Below are 19,982 nucleotides of genomic sequence, written 5' to 3'. Positions count from 1 at the left end.
ACACACTGGTGGTTGAAACTACCATACAAGGTGCCACCTGCTACTGAGTTTTTAACACACTCACACAATGATGGAACAGCAATTTGGAGTTCAGTATCTCGCTCAAGGACACTTTGACATCGCCTGGAGGAGCCGGGGATCAAGCCGCTGATCTCCTGATCAGTGGACAACATGCTCTACCTCTGAGCCACAGCCGCCCCACAAAACATAACGTGCTCCTCCTGAAAATATAAGGAGTATTCTCTGCTCTGAAACCGTGGGCGTGTATCTACTGAAGGCCAGTCTTGCCCTCCCGATAAAGCGGTGACTTTGGCAGCAACAAGTCGAAACAGTCAATGTGCTGGGTGCTGCAGGACGGAGGGAGGTTGAGCCCCACACCTGTCATCTGCACACACTGTGGTGACTAAGAGCTGGCTAAAACTCAGCAAATTCTCCTTTTAATACATTACTCAGAATGCTGCTTTATCACTTTGTCACACCATATTGGACTGGCAAGACTGCCCTTCAATAGGCATGCCCCCACTGTTTCAGAGCAAAGAATACTCCCCACTTTGATATACTTGGCGATTTTTTCGATCATTCAAAACTGACTGGGTGTTTAATCACACTTCTCTGTGTTGGGACAAACTCAAAATACACTTTATATTTGCTTGACCCACACTTTAACAACACAATGTACATTATTAGTCTCTGAGTGAAATTGGGTATTGATGCAGTCGTAACAGACTGTACTGAGATTAGTATTGAGTGTGTGGCATTTGAAAAAAGAAAAAAAAAATTGCCAATCAGCCTGAAAATATTGGACTCTTAACTCTCTTTTATCATTATGGATATTTTTATTGGGGAAATGAATTGAGGTCTGCAAGTACCCTGAAAAGCAGCTGGTAGATAAAACACCGCATAATGAAATGGTGCATTCCAAATTGTGTTTATTTTTGAAAATTACACTGAGCACCCCAAGGAGGGGTTATTGCTGCATTACACACTTAGGCACCACTGATTGGACTTTAATGTAGTTTTTGGGAAAGATGAGTTCTGTAATGTTTTTTTTTATAACGATGATAAGCTCAGGTGGGGGTGCAGTTACAGTCAACACAAGATAATGTATTCATTTTCTGCCCTCAGACTGAATCACATGACACAGCAGGGACAACTTGTTTTATCAATGGAATATTCTCTGATTTTGCGGCATCATAAAAGAAAGAAGAATCAGAATCCACACTGAACTAACCACCTCTGTTTCTATTTCACAGCTCCACCTACCCCCATCGCTCCACCAGAGCTTCTAGCAGTTGGCGCCACTTACCTTTGGATCAAACCCAACGCCAACAGCATCATTGGCGACGGGCCAATCATCTTGAAGGAGGTGGAGTACCGAACCACTTCAGGGAACTGGGCAGAGACCCATGTGGTGGACTCTCCCACCTATAAACTGTGGCATCTGGACCCAGATGTGGAGTACGAAATCAAGGTCCTGCTCTCCAGGCCTGGAGAGGGAGGAACGGGGCCGCCGGGGCCGCCGCTGGTCACCAGGACCAAATGTGCAGGTAGGGGACTCCTTTTATTTCTTATTCTTTTCAAGCCTTCACTTTTTCTTTTCTTGCATTCTTGAAAGTTTTACTTCAGTTTTTAAATTCCCTCTTAGGTTTGTTCTGTTCTTTTATTTACTTCATTCCTCTGATTGTTGCTTGCTTCTTCTTTGTCGTGCTTTGTTGTGGATGGCTTTATTATGGTCCAGGGTGGCCGTGCTATGCTGACAGAAACAGCTGCTGTGTCCTTGTGTTTTATACTCAGAGTGAAAACTGAACACTCCGCTCACTCGTAGTTGATGTTGATGTTGGGCGATTGTGGTTAAAAAGCTGCAAACTATAAAGTAAGGTTTGGATATATGGATAGGTTTTGGTTTGAGTATAAAGCTCGGTCTGAGTCATCTGATTTGGAGACAGAGAGGCGAGAAGGCAGATGAGCAAAAGGCCAAGAGAAAAATAAAAAGAAATAAAAGAGAAAAATGGAACAAGAGCACAAATCAAAGATGATGATAATTGGGATGTTAAGAAGGTGCCCCAGAGATGGAGAAGAGGTGGAGTGCGAGGGTTGGAGGAGGAGAGGAGGAGGAGGAGGGAGGAGGAGAAGATGGGGGAGGTTAGGTGGGGGCAATCATGGCCGATAATGAGGATCCCAGCGGGGGTGTAAGGACACAACGAGTGGCAGTTCATTTGATAATATGACAGCCCATCAGATCTCTGATGGAGGCGTGTGTGTGTGTGTGTGTGTGTGTGTGTGTGTGTGTGTGTGTGTGGGGGTAGATGAGTTAACCCAGCAGGAGGCCATCATTACCACTCTCTAGCCCCACTACCACTGCTCTCTGTGAACGTTGTTGTTTCCTGTCCTCTTTATTCCTTCTGAGAGCTTTGATTCTCTGCCTGAACCTCGCTGTGCCTGACCTGACCAGGGCTGTAAGTTCTCAACATTTCTGCAGTTTGAATTGGATCGGGTTTGCACTAATTTCCATATTTGTATATGAATTCACAAACTGTTAGGGTTTACTCTTACTGCACTTGATGCTCGGCTGCTGCATCTCCTTCGTCTTGGTGTCTCAAAGTCCTAAAGCTGGTGCTCTGAAAAGCCGAAGTGCCAAATGTTATATTCTACAGCACTTTGAACTTTTGAGCGGTCCAGTTTTTGCCAGAATGGGTTCTGTGCTTAGACTGATAATTTAGAAATGCAAACCGTATCACAAATTGCTGTTACCGCACTCAAAAGAATTTTGTTGACTTTCACTTGTAATTTTTTTCAGAAACCCCAGAAATTCTGGTTTTTAATCGGGCTGGCCCAAAACTTCAGCTGTGGTTCAGGCTCGGGTCAGGCTCTGACAAAAACTAAGTAGGTTCATTAGGGGTCGGGGCTGATTTGTGGGCGCTGGATCAAAGCTGTGCTTCTTTAACACTGTCTTACAGAAATACGTGAAATGGACACAACCCCTAAACAACACATTAAGTGGTGATGGGCACGAAATGTGTCAAACCGACATGCTGGCAACATGAAAAATGTTAATGCAAAGTCTATTACAAATGATCGCTGTTTGGTTAGGTTTATGGAGAGATAAACACTAAACACAAAATATTTGGTCAGGTTTAGTAAAAGATCGTGATTTAAGTTGACATAACTACGTAGGAGATGCAAGTGGCGTATAAAGCTACGTACTTCACATTGTTCCTACATAAAGTACTTTGTGTTACTACGCAAAGTACTTTATGTAGGAACGATGTGAAGTACTACATAAAGTCTATAAAGTCTCAGAACTACATTGACTGTATACGGGACATGAACAGTGGTCTCCTGGTTGAAGGTTCTTACTTGACTTATTTGACCAACACATTCTCACTCTGACTTTGTCGCATATGTCGTTTGATCATGGACTCTCCACGTCTACATATGTGCAGCGTACCCTGGGTGCTTTGGTTGTTGACGTTCTGGGACGCAGTGTCAAGTTCTGCCTGTTACATGCATTAACTTCTTTCAAAATAAACACACTGCGTCAGTACACCGGTAATTTACTTTTTTCCCTTCAACAACGAATGCACGTGGTTGGGTTTAGGAAAAAGCAGGGTTTGGCTTAAGAATTTTACGGGACGTGAACGCCGCTCTCCTACATAAAAGTTTACTCAAGAGAAAGCCAAAGAATTTGTGCATCATGACAATTTATAGTGCCTGACAAACAAGCAGTATCAGTTGACACACCTACAGCTTTCCAATACACATTAAAAGGTGTTTCCTGTCACTTAAGCTACTGCTTTCTTGTTACTCAGGCATCCAGCTATGAAAACAATCGCTTCAAATTTGGCCCGAATCAACGCCACATCATTTAGCTGAAGTCACGTCAGGATGATAGGTTTATGTCAAGGTCACGAACACTATAGTGGGTTAGTTTGTTGGATCCATTCAACAAGCCTCCCACCCACCCACTTGGACTTTTACGGCCTTAACTTTCATTCTTGTCCTGCTCTGTTTTCCCCTGACGCCGCCGGGTGCCATTAAACCATAACAGCGACCAGCCACGTATCATGCCAACATTAACATTATTTTAGTCCGTGTCTGACACTGGAAGTCATTGCCGAAGCGCTGGATTTTGAGGACTTCAGAATGAGACCGGGTTGGTTTAATCCACCCACCCTACATACACCCTTTGTTCTTTATACTTAATTTGTGCCTCCATCACATCATAAGGTCCTCACTGAATTTGCGTTGTCATTGCTTGAATTCACGTTGTTAAGGTTTTGTGTCCATCTTAGGTATTTCTATAAAACCAGGCAGGTCTCTTTCTCTTTTTCTGACTCATCTACAAAATGTCCTTCCATCTTTTCTCTCTGTTGTTTTCATTTGGCCTCAGTTTTCATTCTCTCCTCATTAATCCTTCCTTTTTTGACCTCTCTTTTTTGCTTGATCTCTCTCCAGTTATCCCCCCCCTTCTCCCTTTATCTCTCTATCACTCACCCACTTACTTCTTTCCATCCTTTTCTACTGCCCTTTTTTCCTCCATTGTTGTAACTCTTTTTCTCTTTCATGTCTTGTTTTTTAATTTCATGCATTGCATGATCTTCATTATCTTCTGCATTATCTTCTTTTATTTTATTCTGTTTTTCTTATTGTTCCCACTTATTGCCAAAACTCTTGTTTCTCCCATTATCTTTCTGTGTTCCACTTCCCCACCTCTCCATCTCTCTGTCTTTATATTTTGTTTTTTACTTTTCTTCTTCTTCTTTATGTCATTCTCACAGCCATTTTTTTTCTCAAGAGCTGTTGTCTGATGCAGAGAAAAAGAGACAAAAGCTTTTGTGAGTGATTTCTTTGCTGTGAAGAGTAGAGATGGAGGGAGTTAGACAAAGGGAGGATGAGAGGGGGAGGAGGGTGTGGAGAGGTTGGTGAAGGTGTGACAGCGCTGGTCTGAAAGAGATTCTGCTCGATCTGCATCCATCCTCTGATTCATAGTTTAGAGACGGAGAGATAGAGAGCACTTGAATGGCGCCGCCGCACTGTTTTATTTTGTGTGTTTCTGACAATGCCTTTATCTTCTCTGTAAGACAACGTAGCGTGTGTGTGTGTGTGTGTGTGTGTTGTTTTTATGTATAAAGAAAGTTCTGTCAAAACTTTGGAGAATTAAGTTGGCAGGTGCTTTAATTGGAAAAGGTGTCTGCCTGATTGTTCACATATTTTGGTTTTGTGTGTCTGTGTGTGTCAGTGCATTTGTGCTATCTTCTGTCCACCCCTTGAATTTTTTTACTCCGAGGTAATCAGCAGGTGAAAATTATGTGTTAACAGTACAGACTTTCTCTCTGACTCTCTCTCTTCTCACTTTTCCACTTATTCTATTTCCATCTCATTCTTCCATATTAAAGAGTGACACTATTAGATATTGTTCTTATTCTTAACAAATCCCCTCCCCACCCTGTCTGTGACACTCAGCCCAACCCCTCTTTGTTACTACTGAAGATGCCAGTCTTTTTGTTTTTCTCTTTCAAGACTCAAAATTATATAGCTCCATTTATTAACCCTCTATAAAACAGACCTCCAGTGGGTGGCCATGTAGGGTTGTTGTTTTCATGACCCTGTTTAAAATCAATCTAAAATAAGAAAGTGTAACAGCTAAAGCATTCATTCTGTTTCCAACAAAAACCTAAAAAATCAGCCTTTTAAACAATCATGTTGTCGGCATGCAATGACATCATTATGGTTTACTACAAGTGATCCAGAAGACAGAGAAAATGCGTGCTGATACTATATTGTCCCTTCATGGCCGCAGGTTACGTTGTGTCCATGAACCTGTTTAAAATCGATCTAAAATAGAAAACTGTAAGAGCGAGAGCATTCATTGTTTTTGCAACAGAAAGCTAAGACTTTGGTCTTTCACACCATCATGTCGTCTGCATGGAATGACATCACAACATTATGCTAAAAGCGATCCAAAAGACGCCATGTTGTCCTGTCATGGCCGCGGGATATCATTGTTTACATGATGCTGTTTAAAATCAATCAAAAATAAAAACTATAATAGAGAGAGCATTTTTTTTTCTTGCAGCAGAAACTAAGAGTTCTCTCTTTTGCGCCATCATGTTGCCCGTTTGTAATGACATCATCATGCTATGTTACAAGCAGTCCAAAAGACCATGAAAACATGCAGTGGCGCCACAGTATCGTCCCGTCACGGCTGTGGGATATTGTTGTTCCCATGACTTTGTTTAAAATCGATCTAAAATAAAAACTATAAGAGCTAAAGCATTTATTCTTTTTGCAACAATAAGTTAAAACTTTTGCATCGCAGCAGCAAATGAGGCGTGACGGGCGTGACATGTTACACAAAAGCAGTGGCCTCTAGTGTGACATACAACATATGCGTCGGCACTCCTTTATAAACAATCACAACGGCATTAACATGGCAATAACAGTTATTTACCATCTGTTATATGGCAGCTGATCTTCGTCTCTGCTCTGAGGGTAAGGAGCTCCCCGACCTCATTGTTTTCCAATTTGTGCACATTTTCCGCTGCTGTTCTTCTTTGAGTTAGCTGCCAACTGCTATCAGCTACTTATCAAATCTCTTGTAGTGGGTCGCATGCACAACATGTCGTCAAAACGCCATCAAAATGTCACACCTGTTCAGCCCATGGTCCCATCCTGCCGGCTATCCATCCTTTTGATACTACTACTACTACTACTACCTCTTATGACAGCTTGAAAGTGAGACAACTCCCCCCCCCCCCTGCAATTGTAACTTTTATACAGATCCCTGAGGCAGTGTAGAGGCGGTTTAAAAGGGACTACAGTCTGAGACTTCCTGCTATGCTCACCTGAAGCCCTCCACTTTCCTGGCTGATGACTTACACTCTTGTAACCACTTCCTCTCTCTCCATCTCTCCCTCTCTTTCAACTTTCTTTTTGCTGAGACAAAACTTCGGACTGAAGTGAATCTGAAATCAAAGAACACTCGCGTATTCGCAGTGCACCAGTTTTCAGTGGGCTTAAAGAGATAGATTGATAGATAGTTGTGGGGAATGAATAATAAGCGAGGAAGGCTGTGGAAATAAAGAGGCAGCAGGAAGGAGACGAGGATGAGGGAGGGAAAGAGAAAGGGGAAGGATGAAGTTGTGGGGAAGAGGAGGAAGGAGAAGAGGAGGGGTGGAGAAGGAAGTGAGCTAGGAGGTGCAAAGGGAGCGAGGAAAAGACAGAAGATGGTTGATGTGAAGTGAAGTGGGACAGAGGTGGTGGTCACTGTGTGTGTGTTGGTTTGTGTGTAAAGCGTAGTAGAAAGGAACATGTGTTTCTGGGCTAGTGGTGCTGTGTTGAGCTGTCACAACCACTCACTGGCTGCTTTGTGTGTGTGTGTGTGTGTGTGTGTGTGTGTGTGTGTGTGTGTGTGTGTGTGTCTGAGTGTGTGATGGGATTGGAGCAGGCAGGTATGACAGATGTTCAAAAGCCTGCTGGCTACTGGCAGTGTTGGTATGTGTGTGTGAGTGTGTGTGTGTGTATTAGTCTCCACACCTTCTGCGTTCACCTTTCTGATCATGTTAGTTTCTACAGCTCTGCTCAGGCCTCACCAACAGACTTAATAATCACATTAAAGCTGCTGCTTGTAGTATTTTTCAAACATAATTCATTTTAATATCAAATTAATTGTCATGCCTCTGTGTTATCATTGTAAACAACTGTCTGGATTATTTGAAGTATTAATTTTGAGCATATTTAGCATATTATGCCTCGTGCTGTTTTCAGTTTCCATCACCTTTCTAGACCTCCAGTCCAGACACCAGGAGAAAATGGTGGAATCGTATATTTACGCATGTTACATTTGTACATTTCATACGTGTCATATCAGGGCTCAACAATAAGGATTGCCCGATGGCCCGGGGCAAGTACAACTCACGGTCGGGCATGTAAACTAACAACTCACTTGCCCGATTGGGCAAGTTGCTAAAAATAGTAAAAGTTAATAATTAATTGATAAAATAAATGTATTTTAAAATGTGCTCTTCTGCTCTGATGCAGCGGTCTCTCTGCCTGAAGTCACAAGCACACGCTGTGTAACAATGTCCTGCCCACAGCCCCCATTGATATTATTTTGCGCGATGGACGCTTCATATAATAACATTACAATATACTATTTATGGTGTTATGCCATCGAGACATTTCTGTCTCTACATGGTCACGCGTTAACAATTCTCCTCTGCTCTCTGTATCGCGCACGGCGGAGTTCCGCCACACACACATGTGAGCACGCTAGAGCGGCTCAGGCCGCATTTTCCTGACCAAACCTGACCCGAGCCTGGTGCAGTTTGTCAGCTGACAAAGTTATTGTTATGGACAGTGTGCAGTCTAAATAACCATCAACAGACTGCTGTTAGGCACAGACAAACAGCTGCTCGCACAGCAGCTCAGCACGGCACTCATGCTGAGCTTGTGTTGCGTTCAGGCGTTGTCACATAAATAACAACTTCCAACACTTAAATAGGTCATAGCACAAAACAGCAGCACGTCAAGTGACTTTTTACTTTTATTATATTCAATACAACTGTATGTTCCTAAATCTTGAGACACCTCATATGTAAGCTAGACAGACATTTCACCTGCTCATGCTGTGCACACATGTACTGTATGTACTTAGTCCTAAAGAGCCCTTCTGGTGCCAGTAGATACATAGAAACATCCCAGCAGGCTGTGCTTTGCAAGCATACAAAAAAGTTTCACACATGTGAAAATTATTTTTCATGCGTGTGCTTCACCTCCGCTGCTACAACTCCATCCTAGAGGAAACACTGCTGTGTGCGTTTTGTGCAACAGGTGCATGTGGTAGTCTACTGGTAGAGTAGAGAGAGAGCTAAGTAGCGTTGAAGTAGAGTAGAGCAGGGCAGAGAGATGGAAGCAAAATATATTAAACCTGGTGTTAATACAGTAGAAATGGAGAGAAGGGTGAAAAATAAATAGAGGTGAGCATGGCTCAAGTAGGGCGCAAAATTATAGACGGAGAACGATTGACACGTTTTTCACTTTAAGACCTGACACTGTGTCATATTTGTGTAGGAATTAAGCTACAATACATGACGTATGTTGTTCATTCTTCATTCATCTTCTAGCCGCTTCATCTTCTTGAGGGTTGCAGGGGGCTGGAGCCTATCCCAGCTGACATCGGGCGAGAGGCAGGGTACACCCTGGACAGGTCGCCAGACTATCGCAGGGCTGACATAGAGAGACAAACAACCATTCACGCTCACATTCACACCTACGGTCAATTTAGAGTTATCAATTAACCTAGTCCCCAATCTGCATGTCTTTGGACTGTGGGAGGAAGCCGGAGTGCCCGGAGAGAACCCACGCTGACACGGGGAGAACATGCAAACTCCGCACAGAAGGGCTCCCACGCCCGGGATCCAACCGGCAACCCTCTTGCTGTGAGGCGACAGTGCTAACCACCACACCACCGTGCCGCCCGACTTATGTTGTTTTAATTAATAAATACAGTGTGAATAAAGATTACATAACATAATAAAAATAACTGTAGTCTTTGTTAATTGATAGCCGCTTAAATTAAACAATTTTTATAGGGCAAGTAAAAACTGACTTCAGGCAAGTAGATCTCTGACCAACTTGCCCGACCGGGCAAGTGAAAAAAAAACCTTAGCGTTGAACCCTGCATATAATTGTTTCTTAAGTGACAAAGTTTGCATGTATACGAGCTGATTTTCCTGTTAGGAGGTGGAGGGCATGGTAGATGGTGTGAAACCCAGGCGAGGTGGCTGCCAAGCTGCAGGCCACTGTTCAAGACAGCAAGACATTGGGGCATTTTCAGCCGAGACTGTGGCACCAAAACTGTGTATTTTAAACCAAAACATGATCTTTTTCCTAACCATGAGTGGTTTCTGTGCCTTAATGTAACCGCACATCAACCACAGTGTTGCTGAAATGCAAAGTTTCAACATATCTGCTACACAAGGTTCCCATGGGTCCCTAAAAAGTCTTAAAAGGCATTACATTAATTTTAGGGCTGCCCCCTAATAGTCGACCAAACGTTAGTTGACAAGAAGGGTCATTAGTCAGCAAGATTTCATTGGTCGCCTAGTTGCAGGAGAAAAACAAAAAACAACTCTATTAGGAGCTGAAAATCTATATGACTGGACCATGTGTGAATTTAATTTGAAAGGACAGACACAGGGAGTGTCCACACTCAGCAGTCAGATAGGAGTCAGGTTAATTTCCAGAGCTGGTACCTGCGGTTATTCCACAGGCTAGTTAATAACATGTTGGGCAGGAAATCCAAAGTGTGGGATCATTTTGAGAAGGTGAAGGACAAACCCAAGGTGATATGTAAACTCATCTTCACTGGTCGACTACAAACATGACGTATCATCTGAAACATGGAAGTAGCTACATGCCCATTAGCCACTTAGCACAGTTAGCACAGTTTCCATCCAAACTCAAAGTCCAAAACTTTCATCTGTCAATTAAATTTTCAGAATAGGTTCAATTTTCTGTGTTTTCGCATCCATCAGAAGCCTTTAGAGACGTCTGACCAATAATAAGTGACAAAAATGTGGCAGCGGGACACAGCTGCAACAAAACAGAGGAACAGGACGCACAGAATCATTTCATGACTCAGACAGCTCACTTTCAACAGGTCAGATAGTAATACTCAGGTGGACGATGATGATGAAGAGAAGGAGGATGTGGACCTTTGAAATCTATAAATTGCAGAGATGTGCAATGCCAAGATTTATTCTGCCGATTAGGCTGCTACTACCACTTCAGTTAGTTTTGTGGTTTGATCATTTTGACAAGAGTCTGTGAAGTTTGTCAAATTTGCAGCTGGTCATGCTGCTGATCCTGCATTATTCCATGTACAATGACTTAAAAAGGTGCAGTGATCCGACTGAAAAAAATGTGAGTCCACTCGGGGTTGTCTCAACTGGTGACCTGAATCAACTCGATTCCCCCAAGTTAAGCATTCGTTCATTCATTTTCCGTAACGACTAATTGTGTCAGGGGTCACAAGGGTGCTGAAGCCTATCCAAGCTGACACTGCGTGAGAGGCAGGGTTCACCCTGGACAGGTCACCAGACTATCACACGGCTGACACATAGAGACAGACAACCATTCACACTCACATTCACACCTACGGACAATTTAGAGTCACCAATTAACCTGCATGTCTTTGGACTGTGGGAGGAAGTTAAGCAAATTCTGAAAAATGTCAGTGAATAATTAAAGACTAACAGAACAGACAACTTTAAATATTTTAGAAATGTATCAACACATTTTAATTGAAGAAGTGTCGTATCCTCAGGATGACATTCTGGAGTGATCTGGCACAAATGAAGCCCCGGCCATTCTCACTGAGCGATCGCTCTAAATTCTCCATTATGTGGAAATCACACAAAATGCGCTTTTCCTCTCACTTCCTCCACCGGCTCCACACTCCATTGTTGTTCCGCTGTCGTCATGGATGCTGCAGCCGGCTGCCAGGCGGCCGTCGCTCAAAATAGGATTCAGGCCATTTCACCCATAACTGGCGCTGCGGTGGCTCCAGGGAATCCAACAACGAATTTAGCCATGTGCCTCCTCTAGCGTGGCACATTTGTGAGAGCGGTGTGAAGAGTAGATCGAGGAGGCGAGCAAAAATGAACCCTCCATTTTGCTCGAGGTGCAGCGAGGACACAGCCTTGATAATGATTGATTTTACTATCCCTCCATCTTCCCTCGACTCACTTCTTCCTTACTTTTCAAGGCTTTCAAATGGCTCACCACCCTGTTTTCATTTGGATAATTCCTCTCTATACCCAACTCTTTTTCCATAAACAACACTCAGCGGACCAGTTGTTCCTTCCAGTGTTGTGTGTGTGACCTCCATGGGTTTGTGCTCCCTGTTTGTCTCTGACTTCAAATGAGCCTCCTTCTCTTCAACCTATCCCTGCTGATCTTCTCTCTTAAGCAGTCAGCAGCATTGCTTTGCTTCGGAGAGCCTGTCAGATAACACAAACACACTCCCGTGACATTTTGCCATCCTCCCTACTCCTCCTTGATCTTTGTGTCTCTATCCCTTATTGCTCTCCTTCATCTTTCTCTACTCCTCCTCTGTATTCCCGTCTCTTCTTTCCTTCATTAAAATATTACCTTAAACTCAATATTCCCTGAACACAAAATGTGAACATTGGCTCTGATCCTTGTCTCTATAAATATCAGCTTTTAACTTTAGCGTTACCCCCTCAAAGTGCAACTGCACCCTCCTATAATCACATCTCCCCCACTTCTTCTCTTTCCACTTCTCCACTCTTCCTTGTAAATTAATATTTTTACGTGAAGGATGATAATGTGAGTGTTGGCTAATATGTTACCCTATAAAGATGGACTTTTAATTCACCCACTGTACATAAATCTTCTTTTAGTATCTCTTTCGTGGCTCTTCTCTCCCAGCGTTTCCTTCTCTGCTCTCGTCTTTATAGGAGGCAGATGCTAATGTGAATGTTGGCTAATATGCAGCACTCCATAAAGACTTAATTCACCTGAGGGTTATATACTACATCCCAGACCCTTCTTTCCTTTCCCCCGACTCACCCATTTCTTATAAAGTAGATCTTTATGTGAAGGATGGTAATGTGAGTGTTGGCTAATGTGTTGCTCCATAAAGATAGATTTTTAATTCACCTGCTGGGTATATACTGATTTGGCTGACACCACTGCTTCACCATTCTGCCAAGCCAAGCAGTTCAGATGCAGTTAAGAGAGTGCACGCCATCCTTTCTGCATCAAACACTCCCAGAATCAAACAGTTCAGAGCTCAGATTTAGAGTAGAACAGTACGAAATAACAGTCTGTTGGATTTTTTTTATTTATTTTTAATGAGCACATTGTGTTGAAAAGCAAAAGTAGCCTTCTGTCAGGAATAAAATATTACCAAACGTAACACAGTAGCTACCATATCACTTTTTTAGATTTAGTTTCATTCTTTAAATAAAAAATGCCTATTAGTTTTAGCCACATTTTAGTCATTTTCATCCTTAATAGTTTTAGTCTGTTTTAGTTGACAAAAGTCATCACATGTTCAGAGGGCTGGCCCCTGAAAGTTGGAGATTCTAATCATAAGTCCGAGACCCCTCAGTCGACTGAGATCTTTTTTGTCAGTCAGTGTGCACTGCACATCTGGTAAATATTTCAGCCCTCAGATTTAGCTGCAGAGTGAGTGGTCATTTCATGCTGCTCTTTGGTACAGGCAGCTACCAACCCAGACCCTGGGAAGAGAGGCTTTGCTTGGTCTGTCTTAGACATCATGTTACCTTCTGCCTTCTTCTTAAGCCCAGTTCAGACCAAAGATTCGCAACAACACAAGTTGAAACATGCAACCAGTTGCAATGCGCCATCCTGCAACTTTCTAAAAACCTGCTGGTTCACATCAATGCAACTAGATGAGAAGGTGTATCATCTCTATGCAACAACTCTCTGTACTTCCATTCTGATTTACAGCTTTAGAAGTGGTGAATTTACAGCTTGCAGCAACTTAATATGGTAAAGTCTCTGGCTTTTGTTTGATATCTAGTGTCGGCAAAAAAGCGTTGTTGCTCATTTTGGCTCGGTCTTTAGCGTAGTTAGCATGCATTAGCTCAGAGGACTATATTGGCTTGTTTACTACTGTATATCACATGTACATTGCTGTCAACCTGAACATCTCACCAAACCTCGTTCAAATTCTGAAAATCTGGGGCGTTGGTGGCTTAGTGGATAGAGCAGGCGCCCCATGTACAAGGCTGTTGCCGCAGGGGCCCGGGTTCGACTCCAGCCTGTGGCCATTTCCTGCATGTCACTCCCCCTCTCTCTCCCCCTTTCACACTTGTCTGTCCTGTCAATTAAAGGCTAAAATGCCTCAAAAAATATATATATATAAAAAAAAAAAAAAATCTCAAAATCTATTCGGAACACAAGAAAAGGATAGTTGTATATTTGTGTTGAACACTAAAGCCCATTGGACTGACAATTTTCTGAGTCAGGTACTAGAATTTAGTCAACTTCACATGCTTAGTTAACATTCTGTCATAACTTTATATTTAGCTAACATATCTTGGCATAAACAGCAGGGTGGTGCACCTTCAAGTGTCTATCTTCAGGATGGTCGTGTTCTTCCCACATAGCCACAGGTTCTTTATTTGTCTCCCATTACTACAGTGCATTATGTTTTACTTTCTGCCAAATTGTACATAGATTATGTCTAAAGGTCTCCTTGTTTTTCCAACCAAACCCGTCTTGCCTCGAAGCCATCATGTTGTTGTCATTAACTCACTGTCGAATTGGGATATCATCACGTTATGGCTCAGATTCTGGGAATCTAAGATCTGTTTTTATCCTAAGGGAAAATGCTGTGCAGCAGTTGCAATACAAAGTTGACAGAGTGCATTTACAAAGAGTACAATCTACGAAAAGACTAATATAACATGAGTAGGTAAAAAAAAAATTCAATAATAACTATTAGAACTAGATAACTGTAATAAGGTGCAAATAAGGTGTGGTCCAATGTCTGCAATATACCTAATACCAGAAACAGGTTACCAATATGGATAATAAATAAAGTAGGAAAAAAGATACTAAACAAAAAATATTTTTAACTGACAGATGCACAATTGGAGAAGGATATCATGCATTTTGAATATCTGATAGCCCACTATTAACATTTTAGACCTCTCTTGTCTCATTCAGGAAAATAAACATACACTTCTTTTTTAGTTTTTATCATCAAAGATCTATTTCTAACCGTCAGCGTCTTGTCTCAGTCATGGATAAAAGGTTGCTGACGCACATTTTTCATAATAGCTTTGTTAGAGAAAATAAAATTGCTGCACTTCCAGCTGCTCTCCTATCACCTTCTCTGAAGCCGGCTCTCTCTGCTTTCTGCCCTGTTCACCAGGCTACCACTTTCTTCCTTTATTGCCCAAAGCAGTCTGAAATCATCATACTGACTCTGCAGAGCCTCTGCAACCGACCTCTACAGGGAACAGCCATACTCTGTAACTCTCTATACATAACTAGCACATTCCTGCACTAGAGGATGATACTTTGAGAGCTTTTAAAATAATTTCTGAACATACAGAAATGTGCAACTCATCTGGAAACCTTAGTTTTCCTCCATCATCAGCCCTAATCTCTCTGTGATCTCCCCTTGTTCAGAAGCCTGTGGGACAGCCTGCCTCAATTCCCTTCTTGACGAAGGTGACTGGTCTAATCACGACCATTTCACCAGCCCCTTTATTCACCTCTCGTAGTCTGATGTGTCCATTAAAGCCATTAGAAACAACCAGAAAATTGCAGTGTTGCATTTAGATTCCTATTGTACATGATTTTCATTTTGGTTTCATTTAACCGAATCCTTGATGTAATGTTAAAGGAAAATTAGTGTTCCCCTGGCTTCAGTCGTTCTTGTTATCAGTACCAAAACAGGTAGACACAGTTTTACAATGAACTTTGTGAGGCAAATGAGCAATTAAATGTTTTCTACACAAGTCCAAATTAAGTTTATGTTAATCTATTTTGAAATAGAACTAGGAGAAACATATTTCCTAATTACTGTTGCAAAAGTTTGTGCATAGAGTACAATCGTTATTGGATAGAAGTTCAGCGAGAAAGTAGTTCTGTAATGTGATGGACAATTAAATCGACTTAAAAAGTAATGTATTTTCAGTGTTCACAATTTTCAATTTAAATTAAGTGGGTTACGTAAGTGAATTGAGTTGTACTCTATTAAAACTTGATCGGTTGTAATGTGATACCCCTCGCAATAAAGCCTCATGTAGAACTCTCGCTGAACCACTGCAATAGTATTTGTGAGTAAATTAACTGATAGAAATGCAGCAGAAAACCAAGAAAATTACAACCAAGATGGTGCAACTGATCCTCAAGACTATCTTAATTATCTTAGTTATTTTGTCTTTATTCTACGTTAGCTAACCTTTTCACCTGAGGAAGTGGGAATGCTTCAGAAGTAGTTGTAGAAAGTTGGGACCCAGATTTGACTCTGTACATCACAATCTCCTTCTCTATCCTCCTGTTGCTCTTTCCTTTCCTGTGCATCCTTTGAGTCCATTCACACCTTTTTGCTGAGCTCTTACAAAACTCCAAGAGATGAACATCTTGAACCAGAACAGCATATTTTCATCATGTTGCTACACGGCGTAAAGGAGGCTTTCACTCGTCAAGGAGCTTGTTTCCACCATGCCAAGAGCAATTGTGCCATTCACATGGCGGTGCAAAGTGTCTGGTTCAGCTGGTAAAAGCTCCCAGTTCAGTAGTTAAGTGAAGAGATGCCCTCGTTTCCTTGCAGCACAGATGGAAACTTACAAATGAGGCTGAACGAGGACAAAATGTTATGTTTTTCTTTTTTTCCATATAAAGATTCTACCAAGTGACCATTGTAGTGGCCTGTGTAGAAAACTGTCTCTGACGTCTTTATGTCTAGATGTTTTTTTGCTTTTTGTGTTGATAATATGAAATTTGAGATTACATATCCGTCTCTTTATGTAACTGGTGGACTCTAGTGTTGTCTGCATTGGGTTTATATGAAGAGGCCCAGACTGTGGATATCTTTGGAATCCATCTCTGTTTATTCCTGTCAGCAAGAGGTAAAAAAAAAAATCCTCCGCCAATTATGGCCAATTCGAGTCCCTATATATATTGTAGCTGTACACTATGCAGCACAAGATTAGCACGTCCATGTCAACTATAAGGTCTTTGTAATAGCAGATCATAAAGACACTTCAGTGCTCCCATTTTGTGTCCGATATTTCTCTGCAGTACTTTCTTCCCCCCTCGTACACGTCTTCTCCTCTGGAACCATCAGAGCAGAGGAACTGAAATCCAGGGAGCACATGAGTCAACTCTCATGTAATCACACTTAGAGAAGAGAGGACTTGAAGGAGGATAAAAACTCAACTCAGATCAAACTGCCACCGCTTGTGCGTGCGTTTTGTGTGTTCTCTACCCTGCCTCTTTTCTCTGAGAGCATCTTAGAGTTCTTTCTTCTGTCTCTTCTTATCATGCTACTGTATGTAAAACCCATTACCCCTCTATAAGTTTACTGTGGCCGTTTGAGTTTTAATCTCTGCCTATTTCTTCATGGTCTCTGAATGCTTGTCATGTTCCTGTCCTCAGTCCTCTGTCCTTTCAGCCTTCTCCAGTTTCCCCGTCCCCTCTTTTAAGGTCATTGTACATGTTTTTCACATTCTCTCATTCACATTTAGACTGACAACCACCCACAGAGCGCTTCATACTTTCTAGTGAATCCCTCTATTGAATAAGCTCTGATGTCTTGTCACTCTTTCAGCTTAGTCTCATTGTGGATGTGCTGCTTCTCGGAGTTCCCCTTTTTACTAGCTGAAGCATGTCGATTTGAGGGACATATGCCACTTTGTAGCATTCCCATTGATTGAACAGCATGACATGGTTATTGTTTGGGGGTTACTATGTTGGATTCAACTTTTAAACCAACTTTTAAAATCCATTTTCTCAAGTTAAATCCAAGATGAGACTATGGAGGACGGTGGTTTTGGTTCTTTACATCAGCCCAGCTGTTAGAAAAATGGTTGGCATTGTATGTTTCTGCAAACCATGAACACGTTATAGTATAGTATAACCGGGGATAGTATCATGAAAAGTGGTTGTGTTTTACTTTAACATATTCCCACACCCAACTCATTACATATCACCTCTTAGTCAGTGGACTTTCACATCTACAACACATTCTCACTCCAATCTCGTCACACATCAACACTTGGACATTGACTTTCCATGTGGACATAAGATGTGCAAAGTACCTTGGGTGCATTTGTTGTTGGCGTTCTGGGACACTGTGTTCACATGTGCCTGTTCCATGCATTGTGTGTTTTTAAAATACACTACCATTTTCACAGGAAATGTACAGTTTGCAATCAGTTGCTTTCAAAATAAACATAGATACTACATTGGTACAACACCGCAAATTGACGTTTTTTACCAAACACTTGCACATGGTTAGTTTAAGGTAGGGATGGGCAGCACAAGAAAAACACTATTCGAAAATCATGGCAACTATTGGACATCCGTTCACATCGGGCATTTCTCCACGCCAGTCAACAAGCGGTTCTGCTCCCAGCTGTTGTCTCCGTCACCCGGCTTGACACATTTGCTCGCGGCTCACGGCTCGCGCAGAAAACAGACCAGACAGCGAAACGATCACTGCAGGGCGTGAGCCAGCCACGGAGCTGCGTGGCACAGCCCGGTGCGACGCCGCCGGTGTGGATGACACAATCGGTTAACATGGGCGCCGAAAGGAAACTGGCCTCGCTTTGAGGCTATTCGCAGCGCTTCCGCGGGCGGTGTGGCCCTGGCGTTACGGTCCCTTGCCGCCTCCTGTGTGCCTCGCTCTCAAATGACTGTGCATACTTGTTGTAGACTTGTGATACGCAAGCTTTGCCTCACAGAGTTTGCACTGCACCTCATTTTCGTTTATTTTGTTGAAGTTGTTCCACATGGAACTTTTTGATGACTGTAGTAGTCTCTGCATGTTTCTCCTGTTTGTAGAAGGGCATCAAACTAGCTGGTAGCCCATCTCATACCATCTCATAGCAATCCTAGACTGCCCTCGTGCGGTTAGGAGCTGAATTGCATGTCAAATAAAGGGGGGGGGTAAGACGGCGAATAGTAATAGTCGCATTAAAAAATCGATTTTTCAAAAATAAAACGATTATTCGAAATTCGAAAATCGTGACCCATCCCTAGTTTAAGGCAACAAACACACATGATTAGGTTTAGAGAGAACTAACAGGATGTGACTTTACATTCATATGGGAATCGAACATCGGCCTTCTGGATGGAAGTTGGGGGTAGTTGGACCCATGTAACACCCCTCCAGCCAACCCTACTCAGACTTTCGCCCCCTTAATTTCATTGCTGTCAGGCCATGTGTCCTCCTGACACCACTAGGCGCCATTTCACAATAATGGCAGCTGGCAATATATCATTCAGACCTTTTTGTTCGTCAGTGTCTGACGCCAGAAGTCACTGCCCAAGCACAGGTATTCCAAGACTTTGGAATGATACTGGGTTGACATACTACGGCTCGGTATCTTGGGTGCATCTGTCATTGACGTTCTGGGATGCCGTGTCAATTTCGGCCTGTTACATGAATTATATCTTTTCAAAATACACGTCTGTTTTCACAGGAAATGTACAGTTTCTGCGTGTGGAATACATACAGTCTTTTTCACAATAAACTTATGTCGGTAAAACACCTTGTATTTACATTTATTTTATTGTGCAACAAATGCAAGTGGTTAGGTTTACAAAAAACATGGTTTGGCTTTACATTCATATCGGAAGCGGAGTCTGGGCTCGTGGGTGACAGCCTAATGTTTGTTCAACCCATGCACCACCCCTCTCACCCACCCTATAGGACTTCCTTAAATTAAGTTGTTGTCCAACAGTGTTTTTAGTACCACCATGAAAAGATGCCTTTTTTGTCAGTGTCTGACACGGAAATCAATGACCAAGCGGCAGTATTAACGACTTCAGAATGAGAACGGGTTGTTCATCGAGACATCAACGTCTTCTCCAGCTGTGATATGCCATCGGAACCAGGTGTAAGTCAAAACATCACCCTTTCCTGATAATTACAAGAGTAGTTTTTTGTCTAAACGTAACAACATGTTAACCACAGCGTTGCTGAAATGTAAAGAACTGTTAAGGTTTCAACATGTCCGCTACATAATAACATACCTATGTATGTTTGCAGAATCATACAAAGCCAACACTTAGTCTGGCAGCTGGGTTGTTTCCTACTCATGACCTTTACTGACAATTTACCACTTGAATGGCCACAGTTAATCTCAGTGGCTTTGAATGTTTTCACCAGTTCAGTCCAAACTTTTTCAGGCCTTAAGACCCTGTGATCTGAGATTGCTGGTTGTGTCACACTGAATGTGTTT

At 42.3% G+C, this 19,982-nt stretch overlaps 1 protein-coding gene across 5 annotated transcripts in view; it reads left to right on the top strand.

The window, feature by feature from the left end:
* ptprt (protein tyrosine phosphatase receptor type T) overlaps positions 1-19,982 on the top strand; it is a 561,846-nt gene that overhangs the window by 186,465 nt on the left and 355,399 nt on the right. For all 5 annotated transcript variants that reach the window (XM_049597546.1, XM_049597460.1, XM_049597372.1 and 2 more), the window contains exon 8: positions 1,254-1,547. In XM_049597546.1, coding sequence (XP_049453503.1) covers positions 1,254-1,547 — 294 coding nt within the window. The remainder of the gene's footprint in view (positions 1-1,253; positions 1,548-19,982) is intronic.

Source organism: Epinephelus fuscoguttatus, linkage group LG1 (genome assembly GCF_011397635.1).
Source record: "Epinephelus fuscoguttatus linkage group LG1, E.fuscoguttatus.final_Chr_v1".
Classification (NCBI taxonomy): Eukaryota; Metazoa; Chordata; class Actinopteri; order Perciformes; family Serranidae; genus Epinephelus; species Epinephelus fuscoguttatus.
Note: the sequence above shows the minus strand (reverse complement) of the source record. Positions and strands in the feature narration are given on the sequence as shown.